Below are 14,392 nucleotides of genomic sequence, written 5' to 3'. Positions count from 1 at the left end.
GCACGCCTTTAATCCAGCCCTTGGGAGGCAGAGGCAGGTGGATCTCTTGAGTTTGAGGGCAAACTGATTTACAGAGTGAGTTCCAGGACAGCCAGGACTACACAGAGAAACCTTGTCTCCAGAAAGAAAAAGAGAAATGAAAAAGAGCCATATCTGCATTGGACATATGCACACTTTTTTAGACATTATAAGTAATCTAAAGATGACTCAAATTGTTAGAGAGCTGTGTGGTGGTACTTGTCTTTAATTCCAGTGCTTGGGAGGCAGAGGCAGGCAGAGTTCTGAGTTAGAGGCCAGCCTGGTCCACAGAGCTGTCTCCAAATCAGCAACGATAAACAAAAAAGTTTAACAGGACTGGAGAGAGAGATGGCTCATTGGTTAAAATCTCTTGAGGGCTTGTTCACAACCACCTGTACTCCAGTCACCTGTACTCCAGTTCCAGGGTATCTGAAGCACTCTTCTGGCTTCTGTGGGCACTGGGTATGCATATTGTACACAAACATAAAGAGAGAAGTATAAGAGGAATAGAATGTTGGGAATGTCATCAAAAGAAATAATACTGTATTTTTTTCTGTAACCAAATGCGTGTTATTATTCCCAACAGTTGTGCAAATCTGTGATACTTGTTCAGTGTTCAGAAGTTTTAGTTTGTGACTAGGCAGGGTTGATAGAGACCAAAAAAAACTAAGGTCTCTGCCCTTTAAGACTGACCTACCTTTGAGCCTCAGTAGTCTACTTGCCAGTTACAAACTCAGGTTCCCATGATCTTCCTCAGGTTTGACAATTCACTGTCATGACTCAACTCAGTAAAATGTTTTACTTATTCACTATTTTATTACAATCAGAAATAGCCAAATGGAGAAATACTACACAGGGCAGTGAAAGACAGAATGAATGTGTACACATGTTTGTGTGTGTGTGTCTAGTGGTGCAAAAAAGCATCTCTTCAGACTTCTAGAAACTCTCTAAATCTATTTTTGAGTTTTTAATAGATGGTTAACTAATTTAAGTAGAATTTGCTATACCACTGGCCATTGGTATTTTAATTAATAGCTCATTCTCCTACCCTAGTACATGGATAGAACTTGGATAAGCCGAATATTCTGTCTTTCAATTTTAGTTTTCTACTGGTCATACTTATCCTTACGTTATCCTGGGTCACTGCTTTAGCATAAACTTAGGTGCTATTGAAAGAAGCTTCTTGAATAGTGTCTTGAGATTTTTTCTTTTTTTTTTTTTTGTTTTTGTTTTTGTTTTTTGAGACAGGGTTTCTCTTTGTAGCTTTGGAGCCTGTTCTGGAACTCTCTGTAGACCAGACTGGCCTCAAAGTGACAGCAATCTACCTGCCTCTGCCTCCCGAGTACTAGGAGGCAAATGCAGGTATATCTCTTGAGTTTGAGGCCAACCAGAGCTACATCTCCACATTTTTATCTAAAAAAATAAATAAACAAATAAATAGAAAGAAAATTAAAAACAGAACAACAAAAACACAGCTGCATATATATCTTGGCCCATGCTTATAATCTCAACACTTAGGATACTGAGGCAAGAGAGTCGTAAATATGAGGCAAGCCTTGACTATATAGTAAGACCCTTCTTCAAAAGGAGAAAAGAAAAACCAAATTCTGAAGGTTGCTATTTTATTTAATTAATGCTATCAAATTAAATATTTAACTATTGTTATTGGAAGCACCAGTAGGATTTTTCTGAATGCTGTAGTGGCTCTTACACCTCAGTTATTTTGGTTAACATAACATATTAAAACTTTTAAGACTCTAGCATCAGAAAATAACCTTCATATGATCTAACCAGGATTCAAGTTAGGTGCAGGAAATATCAGAATGTTCAGTTATTCATAAAGATCCCTTTCTCTCCCAAACTAGAATTGACCTTGCTGTTCTGTTGGGGAAGACACCGTCTTCAATGGAGAATGATTCCTCTAGTCTGGATCCATCTCAGGCTCCTTCCTTGGCCCAGCCTCTGGTGTTCAGTAATTCGAAGCAGAATGCCATATCACAGCCTGCTTCAGGAAATACATTTTCTCATCATAGTATGGTAAGTAGGAAATAAACCATCACAGTAACCCCAAAAAACACATACACAGTCATTCCTTTGTCAAGCAAGTACTTACTTTATAGTCTCGCTGTGTAGGCTGAGGAGAGGTCTGTCTGCCTCTGGGGTTACAAACATGAGCACTATGCCCAGCTGCTTGCCTTATTTTCAATCCTTAAGTCGTATCGTAAGTACTTCTTTCTCTAAAATGGGAACAAACAACATTCCAATATTCCAAGCAAAGTTTCTGGGTTTGGATTTTTGAGGCAGTCTTTCTTAGTAGGCAGGCTGCCCTTATACTCAGCAGAACACATTCATGCTTCCAGATTATGATGAGCCTCCTCTCTACTGGGTGCTGGGACCACAGGTATATCATGATGCCATGGAAAAGGGTGTTTTATATACAAAAAGGGACCAATAAAAATATAAATAGGCTGGGCATGGTGGTCACATCTTTAATCCCAGCACTTTGGAGGCATTGCAGGCAGATAACTGAGAGTTCAAGCCCAGCCTGGTCTACAAAGTGAGTTTCAGGACACCCAGGGCTACACAGAGAAACCATTTCTCGAGAATCCCCCCCCCTCACAAAATAAAAGTAGAATAAACAGAAAAAAAAAATACATTGGTCCTTTTGAAGTAATTTTCCTTATGAGTTAAGTAGAAAGAAGAATAGAAAAGTAATTTAACCTGTTCTTTTTCTACAGAAGGGTTCATGCTAAGGAACTTGATTATTGAACTACTCAAAATCACCCTGCTTAGGAGACTTGGTTCCTCTGATTTTTCAGGTTTAAGGACAATTTACTTTCAGTTGAAAACTTGGCAACTTAGAATAAATTTTGATTTTTGGTGTAATCTATCTGGGTGCATAACATTTTCAAAAGTAGCCAAAGTTTATAGCAGGATAAAGCTGCTTTGTCACCCTTAAGAACAACTTCATAGATAGAGATGATATTGGCTAGTAGGTGGTCTAGCTCTAGGTGAACATGGCTGAATTGTTTTATGGATTGAGATATATTTATTGAATATTTATAGAGTACTGAACCTTTTCCTCCTATTACTCCCTCAACAGAAAGTGGTGTTAAACCTCTCAACAAGTTTGTGTTCTTTTTGCAGTCCTCACGAAACAGATGTAATTGTAGCAGTTTCCTATTTCTAGAAAATTGCATCATATATTTACTTACATTATACATTTGTAGACCAGACTTTCAAAAACCTAAGGTCTTTCCAGATCTGCCCGTTAGTATATGAATAGTCTCCACTTGGCCTTTAAATGGAAATGAGAGTATTTGCTTGTTCTATCTTGTTAGACCTTAGGAAAATGAGTAAGGTAATAGATACCCGTAGCTAGCTGTTCATTGTTCTTTGAGACAGCTTCTCTTAATGTAGTTCTGACTGAGCTAAAACTTACTGCATATTTCAGGTGACTTCAAACCTGAAACAGTTGATTAGAGGCATGTGTACCATGCCCACCCTAATTTATTTTCTTTCATTGCTGCTTTTGAATTTTTGCTTATTTACTGTGGCATGGTCTTTAATGTTTCAGGCTGGCCTCAGACATTGTATATAATATAATAATATTATTATTATAGTTGTATAATGGAGGATGATCTCTTACCTCTGCCTCCTGGGGAATGGGATTTACAGACCATTACAGCCAACACAGCCTCTTTTATATACTGCTAATGGTAATACACAGTGCTTGTGTGTGCTTGGCAAGCATTCTAGCAACTGAGCTAGCCTCCTTATTTTTCATTGAGAATACGTGTTAAAGGATCAGTTTTCCTTAAAATTTAATAAATCTTAGCTGGGCAGTGGTGGCACATATCTTTAGTCCCAGCATTCAGGAAGCAGAGGCAGGTGATTCTTTGAGGCCAGCCTGCTCTACAGAGTAAGTTCCAGGACAGCCAAGGATATACAGAGGGACCCTGTCATAAACAAACAAACAAACAAGCAAAAAACCCACAAAATTTAATAGATTTTTATCATAGGCTTTTGTTTATTTTATTTGTTGTGTGTACTGATATCAGAAAAGGAAGTGATAGGTCATGGGAACTGGAGTTTTTGTTTTCTTTTTTTTTTTTTTTTTTTTTTTTTTTTTTTTTTGGTTTTTCGAGACAGGGTTTCTCTGCAGCTTTTTTAGAGCCTGTCCTGGAACTAGCTCTTGTAGACCAGGCTGGCCTCGAACTCACAGAGATCCGCCTGCCTCTGCCTCCCGAGTGCTGGGATTAAAGGCGTGCGCCACCACCGCCCGGCTGAGTTTTTGTTTTCTTAAAGTAAGGTCTACATATACACATACTTTCTTTTTATTCGTTTTTCTTGGACAGTGTTACCTTCTTACCATATAGGTGTGTGTGTGTGTGCGTGCACGCATGTATGTATATGTATATGCACACACATACACACGGTCTGGTCCTGAACCTAATTTTAAAATTCCTGCTACTTCTGCTATGAGAGTGCTGTAGTTACAGATGTGAGACATGCCTGGCATTCTTCTGTGTTTTTGATGCTTTCTATTTGAAGAATGTTTCTGGAGAGTTGTTTAGTGATGGTTTAGTAGGCAAGACAAGAGTGCTTGTTACTCTTCCACAGGAACCAGAGTTCAGTTCCTGGCACTGTAAGCTTCCCGTAAGTTCAGCTCCAAGGGTTCAGTTGTTCTTTCTTAGGTTCTCTGGACTCTCACGCCGAAGTTACTCACTTACAAATGCAAATGTATATAACTAAAAATAAAAATAATTATTTTTCAGAAGTTTGATAATAATTAGTTGTGTGAAGCCATCTCTTTTCCACAGTATCTTTCAAATAGATTTTTGAGGGGTTTTCTACATTTTTTTTTAAAAAACTGTGCTTATTTGTTGTTTGTGAGTTTACATCTGCATATATACCATCATATCTGTTCAAGCACTTGTGGAAGTAAAAGGACAACTTGTGGCATCCATGAGAGTCGTGGGAGTCAAACTCAAGTCATCAGTAAACACTTTACCAGGGGAGCCATCTCAACAGCCCAACTTCTGAGATTTTTGTTTGCAGTCTTGATATAGTGGGAAACAAATATTTTTTCTTGTGTTAGTCATACATTTTTGCTTTCAGAGAATACCTGACTAAATCAACTTAATGGAGGCTAATTTTATTTTGGCTTGTAATCTCAGAGGGTTCCATCTGTAGTTGGTTGGTGGCTTTGCTGTGGGGATTGGAGAGAACTGTGAAGAATAAATTGTGTGGGAGCTGTAGAGCTGGCTCAACGGTGAAGAGCATTGGCTTGGCTTCTCTTCCAGAGGACCCAGCACCTACATGACAGATCACAAATGTCTTTAACTCCAGTTCTCAGAGATCTGACACATTCACACAGACATATATACGGGCAAAACATCAATATACCTGGTATAAAAGTAAAGGAAGAAAAACCATGAAGCACTACATCATGCATTCATTATACACACCCAAAACAGGCCAAGTTGTGTGGACTTACTGATCGTCTAGTGTAAAATTTGGGATGACCCCTCTTTTGTCTTGGCTAGTTAATAATTTCAAACAAGGTTCTAGTTGGTTTTGATTGTTGTTTAATATTGATTTTATTTTTAAATATGTTACTAGCATATATCAACTTACATTGTAGACTTTATGACATTTACATACATATAATTAGTTTTGGTTATGTTTGTTCCCTTCCTTTCTCTTGACCCCCTCTTATTTTTGCCCTCTTCCATTTTTTACTTACGCTCTCTATGTAGTTCTGACTATACTGGAACTCCCTATGCAGACCCGACTGTCTTCATTCATACCTACTGAGATTCTCTTACTTCTGATCCCTGCCTCCTGCTGAGATTAAAGGTGTGCCCACCATGCCCAGTGTTTTTTTTTTTTTTTTTTTTTTTGTTTTGGTTTTGGTTTTGGTTTTTTGAGACAGGATCATTTTATTTAGCCCTGGCTTTGTTGGTTCTTACTATGTAAACCATGCTGGTTCTTGATACATGCTCTGAGTGCTCAGATGGACGATGTGCACCTCCCCACCCTCACCCCCTTTCTGTTCTCTTTCCTTTTTATAACTAGTCCCTCTTCTTTTTTCATGTCTTTTACCATCCTCCATTGCAGGATACTTCTCTAACACTGATAGCATACATAAAGTTCTTTATTTTGTCTGTTTGTTTTTTGAGACAAGGTTTCTCTATGTAGCTTTGGAACCTGTCCTGGAATTGACTCTGTAGACCAGGCTGTCCACCAACTCACCTCCCAAGTGCTGGTCTTAAAGGCACACACCACCACCACCAGCATCTACCTGTACAGTTCTTTAGAAAAAAAATTTGATAGGCACATTATATCCATTTAGCATAACAATTATTCTTCCCCTTGTGCCTTTGATTTCCCTGCCCACTAGCTTTTGACCAGATTTATAGTTACCTTTTTTCTTTTTTGAATCAAGGTCTCACAGTCCAAGGTAGCCTGAACTTACCTGGTAATATAGCTGAGGTTGACCTTTGTGTTTTTTTTGGTTTTTTTTTTTTTTTTTTTTTGTATGTTTGTTTTTTTATTTTTTTTGAGACCTGGATGGCCTGAAACTCACGAAGATCCTCTTGCCTCTGCTTCCCATGTGCTGGGATTAAAGGCAATGTATGTCATCATGCCTGAGGACCTTGAGCTACTACTCTTTGGCTTCTTAACTTTCAAGTATTCTTTCTATAGTTTCAAGTATAGTATTCCAAGCATGTGCTTGGTTTATGCAGTGCTGGAGTCCATTTCCAGGGCTTTGTGCACTATTACACCTGAGGCATATATTTAGGTCACCATGTTAATATAATTCTCAAGTATTGGTTGATTTGAAAATGTGAAAGTTTGGAATATTCTCCACTTACCCAGGTTTATCCCTACTGGCAGTATGGTGGTAATAGGTTTTAATGGCTCTCATCCTCTTACAAGCTCAATATCCTCTTACCTCCCAAGTGCTTAAATTTCTTTTATTCTTTCGGATGGGGTATTGCCATGTATTGTGTTCCTTCTGCCTCAGGATTTTTTTAGTAATTTAATTTCAGACATATACCATCATGCTAGTCTTTAGATTGATTATGTAACTGATATATGAACTACATTTTTTTAGTGCTTACTGTGTACCGTGTATGCTATATTTAATACAAATATTCCATCTTCCTACAACTTTTTGATGTGTAATCCTTTTATTCCTATTTTAGTTTATAAGTAATTTTTCCAGAAAGACAAACTCAGAATTTGAATATAGGTGTTGTGATTCTAGAGTGTGTGCTCATAATAGGAATAATGCAGCGTACTTGGTTTGGTTGCTCTTAAGGGTTTGGGGTTTTTTTTGGCAGTGTCATACTATCTTGTACATGGCTGATCTTAAACTCTTCTTTATTAGCTGGGACTATAGGTATTTGCCATCCTCCTTTGCTTGGTAGCATTCTTTATTTGAACTATGGGCTTTTGGTCTGTCTTTGTGTAAGGTGAGCAAGATTACTACTGTAAACTCCTAATCTCTTTGTTGATATACAGGTGAGCATGTTGGGGAAAGGATTTGGTGATGTTGGGGAAGCTAAAGGTGGCAGTACAACAGGCTCCCAGTTCTTGGAGCAATTTAAAACTGCACAGGCCCTGGCTCAGCTGGCAGCTCAACATTCTCAATCTGGAAGCAACACCACCTCCTCTTGGGATATGGGCTCAACAACACAATCGCCATCACTGGTGCAATACGGTAAGATGATGGATGAGTGACAAATCTTTTACACATAAATTTGTTGTCTAGAACGTAGCAGGACTGTTGAATACATTCTGGAAAATTACATGGTAATAAAATTTGAGGCTGTATATCGAGTTTAGCTTTAGTTCTGTGTTTCTTTATTGACCTGTGATTTTGAGAGAATTGTCTTTAGATTTTGTGTTTTTGTGATGGCTCTGGCTGGTCTAGAATTTCATGCATAGACCAGGGTGGCTTCCAATTCACAGAGATCTTTCTCTTTCTGCCTTCTGACTGGTGGGATTAAAGGCTGACTGCACCAGATCCTCTTATCTTGTTCAGGTGGTCTCTTAAGGAACTTGAACCCTGTTTCAGCTGAAAAGCCAGCAAACCCTAACGATGCTTTTGTGTCTGCTTCCCCAGCACTAGGATCATAGGAGTGTGATACTGTGCCCATCCTGTTTACATGACTACTAGGAGTTGAATTCAGGTCCATATACTTGCACAGTACTTTACTGACTGAGACTGCTTACCCAGCCTTAAATTCTTATTAGATTTATCTTCAGTTTTGAAAATAATATTATTTTTGGTCTCATGGCTTTGTCTTAAAATTTTATACTTTAAACTAGGATGATTTGTAGACGTATGGCTCTACATACGTTTATAATTAAACAGGCAGAGTTTCCTGTGTGTTTTTCAAGACCGGGTTTCTCTGTGTAGGCCTGGGTGTCTTGCGACTTGATCTGTAGACCAGCCTGACCTCAAACTCAGAGCTCTGACGCACGAGTGCTGAGAGTAAAGGCATGTGCCCCCACCGCCTAGCTATTGATTTACTGGACGTACTTCATTACTGAAATTACTCAGTGATTATCACCTGTAGAAGTAAAATGAGATTCTGTCCTAAAAGTTCCTCATTATATGCAATTTAGGTGTGTTAGTGGGTGGATGGACAGTTTGGGGTGTGTATGTGCCACGGTACATGTCTTAGTTTGCTTCTGTTGGTGTGATAAAGACACGACCAAAAGTAAATTTTGAAAGAAAGGGTTTTACTTGGCTTAAATGTCCTGATCATGGACTATTACTGAGGAAGCCAATGCAGTAACTTGAAAGTTGGAACTAAAACAGAGACCATCTAGGAACACTGCTTACTGACTTGTTCCTCATAGCTTCTTTAGCCTACTTTTTTTTTTTTTTAATATTTTATTTATTATGTATACAATATTCTGTGTGTTTGCCTGCAGGCCAGAAGAGGGCACCAGACCTCATTACAGATGGTTGTGGCACCATGTGGTTGCCAGGAATTGAACTCAGGACCTTTGGAAGAGCAGGCAATGCTCTTAACCACTGAGCCATCTCTCCAGCCCTTTAGCCTACTTTCTTACACTACCCTCTCATGTTGCAGGGAACCCTTACTGCTCTTCGGACTGCAGAGGGAGGGGAAGTGGAGAGGGAGGGGGAGGTAAATGGGAGGCAGGGAGGAGGTGGAAATTTTTAATAAAAATAAAATATTAGCTCTACACCTTAATTTAAAAAAAAAAAAAAGAAAATGTGGACCAGGTGTGATTCATGCCTTTCATCTCAGACACAGAGGCACATGGATCTTTTTACATTCAAGGCTGGGACAGCATAGCATGGTCTATACTAGGAGTTTTAGGACAGTCAGTGCTACAAAGAGACCATTTCTTCAAAAAGAAGAAAAAGAGAGCGCATGAGAGAAAATGCAGTGTCTGGAGAGGTGGCTCAGTAACTAAGAACAGTGACTGTTTCAGATGACCTAAATTCAATTCTAGCACCTACACAGTGGCTTACAACAATAGGTAATTGCAGCCCCAGGGTCTCAGAGGAAACCGTAGACATGTGCAGACAAAATATCTATACGCATACAATAAGTAAATCCTTTTTTTTTTTTTTTTTTTTTTTGGTTTTTAAGAAAATGCTCTACAGACTTGCCAACAGTCAGTCTGATGGAGATATTTCCTCAACTGAAGTTCTTCCCTCGTAACTCTAGCTTGTGTCAAGTAGCTGGAATCTTTTTGTACTGAGCCATTTTGCTAGCTGGAGTCTTGAAACCTGAAGGTCTTTTTCCTGTTACTAGTATGGAACAATATCTCTGGCCTCTTATGTTGTATTTCTTCTTGCAGATTTGAAGAGTGCAAGTGATTCAACAGTGCACAGCCCTTTTTCAAAACGCCAGGCATTCACCCCATCTTCAACCATGATGGAGGTGTTCCTTCAGGAGAAGCCACCTGCAGTGGCTACCTCGACAGCTGCACCTCCCCCTCCCTCTTCTCCTCTGCCAAGCAAATCCACCTCGGCTCCACAGATGTCTCCGGGGTCTTCAGACAACCAATCCTCCAGCCCTCAGCCGGCTCAACAGAAACTGAAACAACAAAAGAAGAAAACCTCCTTGACATCTAAGGTACTTCAGCTTTTCAGAGATTGTTTTAAGGCAGGGAAGTTATGGGATTTAAGGAAATATATTCTAAAGGTGTGTTTGGAAATTTAAAATTGAAGGAAATAATTTTTATTCTACAAAAAGATTGTATTAAACAATTACGTCACCTCCCTACCCCCCTTTCTTTGTAGATTCCTGCTCTGGCTGTGGAGATGCCTGGCTCAGCAGATATCTCAGGGCTAAATCTGCAGTTTGGGGCATTGCAGTTTGGGTCAGAGCCTGTACTTTCTGATTATGAGTCCACCCCCACCACGAGCGCCTCTTCAAGCCAGGCTCCCAGTAGCCTGTATACCAGCACGGCCAGGTAGAGGAATCATCACCCAGAAGACCTCTTTTGGTAGCTTAGTTTTGTGCTTATTTCTTCATCTGGAGAGGCCATATCTCTTTGACTGGATAAAAGTAGTCAATCATATCATTTTGTTGTGCGCTTTTAAAGAAATACATTCTTACTGTAAGATTATCTATGACTTCAAACATTTAGCTAAATGCTATTTAGGTGGTACTTGAATGTTCAAGCTCAAGTTTTTTCATGTGTGCATGTGCACTCATGTGCATGTGTTCTCTCTCTCTCTCTCTCACACACACACACACACACACACACACACACTCATTCACTTACTCACACATCCTACCTAGAGGCTAGGGGTCCACATCAGCTGTCTCTCAATAACTCACCACTTTAGTTTCTGAATCAGGATCTGTCACTGAACCTAGAGCTCACTAGCCCAAATTGGCTGGCCAGTAAGCTCCAGGAAATCTCATGTCTGCAATTACCCAGTGTACTGAGAATATATGCTGTCTTCTTCCCAGCTTTTATGTGGGTGTTCAGTATTAGATCAGGCCTTTACTGTTACATGGCTAATGCTGTATTAACTGAGCTATCTCCCTAGATCCTCAGTCTTCGTTGGTTTTGAATGATTACGATAGGGTACCTCTAACAGTACCTTGGCATATGCCACACTGAAAAGTACTAAGTACTTTTGCCTGCGAAAAGAAAAATAATGAACTCAGGAAACATTAATTTAAAATTATAAGTAACCATAAGAGGAAACAAAAAGGACCTTTTCTATCTCCTGGCAGTAATCAAGGAAAGCAGTCTTACACACAATCTAAGAGGAATATGAAAGGAACAAACATTTTTTTCTTAATCCTTGGAATTTAAAAACACAACTATCTGACTTTGGTCTAGATCAACTGAGTTATAATTTCACGTAATGCATGTGAAATTTTATTTAAATTTTCTCTGGGAGACAGTTGTGGTTCAAAAAGTGGAGAAAAGGAAGTTTTATGATAAGAGCAGGTGCTATGATACAGGGAATAGTGAAGATCTGCTGTTGGAATAAAAACGATTCTATTGAAAATAAACTTTCAAGAAAAAAAGGCTGGGCATGGTGGTGTGCACATTTAATCCCAGTACTCAGGAGGCAAGTTCATCTCTGTAAGTTTAAAGCCCACCAGAGCTACTTAGTGACATCCTGCCCCCAAAAGGGGTCTGGAGAATGGTCTAGTGGTTAGGATCACTTGTTGGTCATAGAGAGACCTGGGTTCAGTTTTCAGTACCCACATGTTGGTTCACAATCATCCATAACCCTGCTTCCAAGATTCACATGACATTTGGGCATGCATGTGAGCCAAACACTGATAAACATAAAATATAATAAAATAATGTTTATTTCCCCCCTCTGGAAAAAATTACCAATAATCTTTGATAAGGTTGTCAGGATTCTAAAACTCAAAATAGCTTAAAATAAAATTGGTCAAAAGATGGAGTGCCTGATTTTAGAAATTAATTTTTTCCTTATTAATCTCTAGTTTCGTTTTAATTCAAATTATCTTATTTCAATAGTAGATCTCCACCATTTCCTAAGGTTTTTCTTTTCATTTCCCACAGTGAGTCTTCATCTACAGTTTCATCTAACCAGAGTCAGGAGTCTGGCTATCAGAGTGGCCCAATTCAGTCAACAACTTATACCTCCCAAAATAATGCTCAGGGCCCTCTATATGAACAGAGATCCACTCAGACGCGGCGGTATCCCAGCTCCATTTCTTCATCACCCCAAAAGGACCTGACTCAGGCTAAGGTAGTAGCTTAATGATTCCCTGGGCCTTGGTTAGCAAAGTAGTGGGTAAAAGTCCCTTGAATATTATTGTTTCACTTTTCTGGAAATGGTGCTACAAAATCTTGAAGGTGCTGACTGAGATGCTGATAAAAAGCACATTTCTGTGATTGGGAAACTAAAAGTTCCTTTCAGCAAATGAAGAACCAAAACATTTGTCTTTGCAATAAAGATTTGTTGGTTATAGCAAAAACTGTCTCAAATACCTGTCCTTTTCTCATGGAAGATCTGATTGCTAGAATTCAGGGTGCATATATAGTAGTAAATCTACCTTCCTCTGGTGAAAGGGATAGCATATATCAAAGGTGGTGTGGAGTACCTGTCCAGCAGGATAGGTCTTAAGGATTTATTTAAATTATTGGGTAAGGGGAGTGGTTATGTGCACATGAATGCAGAAGCCAGAAGCATTGGAGCCTCTGGAGCTGGAGTTCCAGGTGGTTGTTAATCTGTCCAACATGTGTGCTGGGCACTGAGCTCAGGTACTCAGATGAGTTATCTTTCCAGTTTCCCTAATATATATTTGACCAAAATTAAACTGACTGATAACGTCTCTTTTACAAGTTTGTCTGTTCTTGCTCATTTCTTGCTCCAGAATGGTTTCAGTTCTGTGCAGGCCACGCAGTTGCAGACCACGCAATCTGTTGAAGGTGAGTGTTTTCCAGGCTTTTTCATTTTGGTTTCGGTGGTTTTTCTCAATGCTAATGTGGATTTGTTTTGTTTTGTTTTGTCTTTTGGTAAAGACAGGGCCCTGCTTTGTAGACTAAGCTGGCCTCTAATTCACAAGATATCTCCCCTCTTCTCCTAAGTGCTGGGATTAAAAACTTGTGCCACTTGCACCCAGCTTGTGTGTGTAGGTTTTCCTGGCATGTGTACATGTGCATCACGTGTACCTGTCGCCGTTAAGATGCCAGAAGAGAAATTGGATGTTCTAGACCCGATATTGCAGACAGTTGTAAACCATCATGAAAGCCAAGAGAAACCCTTGTTAACCTCTGAGCCATTTCTCTATTTATTCCCTTATTTAATTTATGAAGTCTTACTGTAAAACAAACTGGCCTTGAGTACCATAAATACTGGAGTCATAGCTTTCAGGTTTTTTTATGAGCTTTTTTTTAATGCATATGGATTTTTTCCTGTATGACTATTTACCAGCTTCCTGGTGTCTGAAAAGGTCAGAAGAGGGTGTCAGAGCACCTGGAACTGGTTGAGATGCCATGTGGCTTGTTGGGAATAGTTTGTCTGCAAGAACTGAGTGCTCTTAACTGCTGAACCATCTCTTTAGCCCCATGTCTTTGTTTTTTTTGCTTGTCTTGAACTCAGAGATCCTCCTGCCTCTGCCTCTCAAGGTCTAGGATTAAAGGTGTGCACCACTACCACCTGATTTAAAATTAATTTTTATGTGCATTGGTTTTTAGCTTGCATTTATGTCTGTGTAAAGGTGCCAGATCCCTCACAACTGAATGTGCTGGGAATCAAGCCCACATCTTCTGGAAGAGTATCCTTTGTTTTTAATTGTTGAACCATCTCTCCAGCCTGTCTTTGGGTTTTCGAAACACATTTTCACGCTGTAATCACCACTATCCTTATAATCATGGTGATTCTTCTATGTTAGGTTGCCATGAGCTAGATTATAGGCATGATCCACTATACATAGTAAGTTATCTTTTGTTTTTTTTTTTTTTTTAAATCTAGAATTAAATTTATTTTTCGTGTGTTGTGAGCACAAGAATGCACATGCCACAGCACTCGTGGATGCTAGATAACTTTCAGGAGTCTTTTTTATTTTTATTTTTTTCATATTCCACTGGGGTCTTGGGAATCAAACTCAGGCCATCAGATGGTTTATGTGGTGCTAAGAATGGTGCCCAAGGCCTGATTTATGATTAAGAAAGCACTCTACTACTGAGGTATCTCTCCAGCCCAAAGTTTTTGGTTAACTTTTTTCCTTTCCCTCTTAAAAATGATAAATCCACTAATATTCTTCACTGGGCAAATGAAGTTTGTGTTAATTGCCTTAAATTAAAAAGTTAATTCTCACTGAATAACTCCTTTTTTTAAAAGTAATTGAGAGCTGTAAAAATTGTAGTT

The 14,392-nt window shown here is 39.1% G+C and overlaps 1 protein-coding gene across 27 annotated transcripts in view; it reads left to right on the top strand.

Moving 5' to 3' along the window:
• The window catches only part of Ubap2l (ubiquitin associated protein 2 like), a 57,398-nt gene that overhangs the window by 26,141 nt on the left and 16,865 nt on the right, over positions 1-14,392 (top strand). For all 27 annotated transcript variants that reach the window (XM_038312103.1, XM_038312099.2, XM_038312102.1 and 24 more), the window contains 6 exons: positions 1,884-2,055; positions 7,552-7,750; positions 9,874-10,151; positions 10,319-10,491; positions 12,079-12,268; positions 12,897-12,951. In XM_038312103.1, the coding sequence (XP_038168031.1) occupies positions 1,884-2,055; positions 7,552-7,750; positions 9,874-10,151; positions 10,319-10,491; positions 12,079-12,268; positions 12,897-12,951 (1,067 nt within the window). The remainder of the gene's footprint in view (positions 1-1,883; positions 2,056-7,551; positions 7,751-9,873; positions 10,152-10,318; positions 10,492-12,078; positions 12,269-12,896; positions 12,952-14,392) is intronic.

Source organism: Arvicola amphibius, chromosome 14 (assembly GCF_903992535.2).
Source record: "Arvicola amphibius chromosome 14, mArvAmp1.2, whole genome shotgun sequence".
In the NCBI taxonomy this organism is placed as follows: domain Eukaryota; kingdom Metazoa; phylum Chordata; class Mammalia; order Rodentia; family Cricetidae; genus Arvicola; species Arvicola amphibius.
This window is presented reverse-complemented; position numbering and strand designations above follow the sequence as displayed.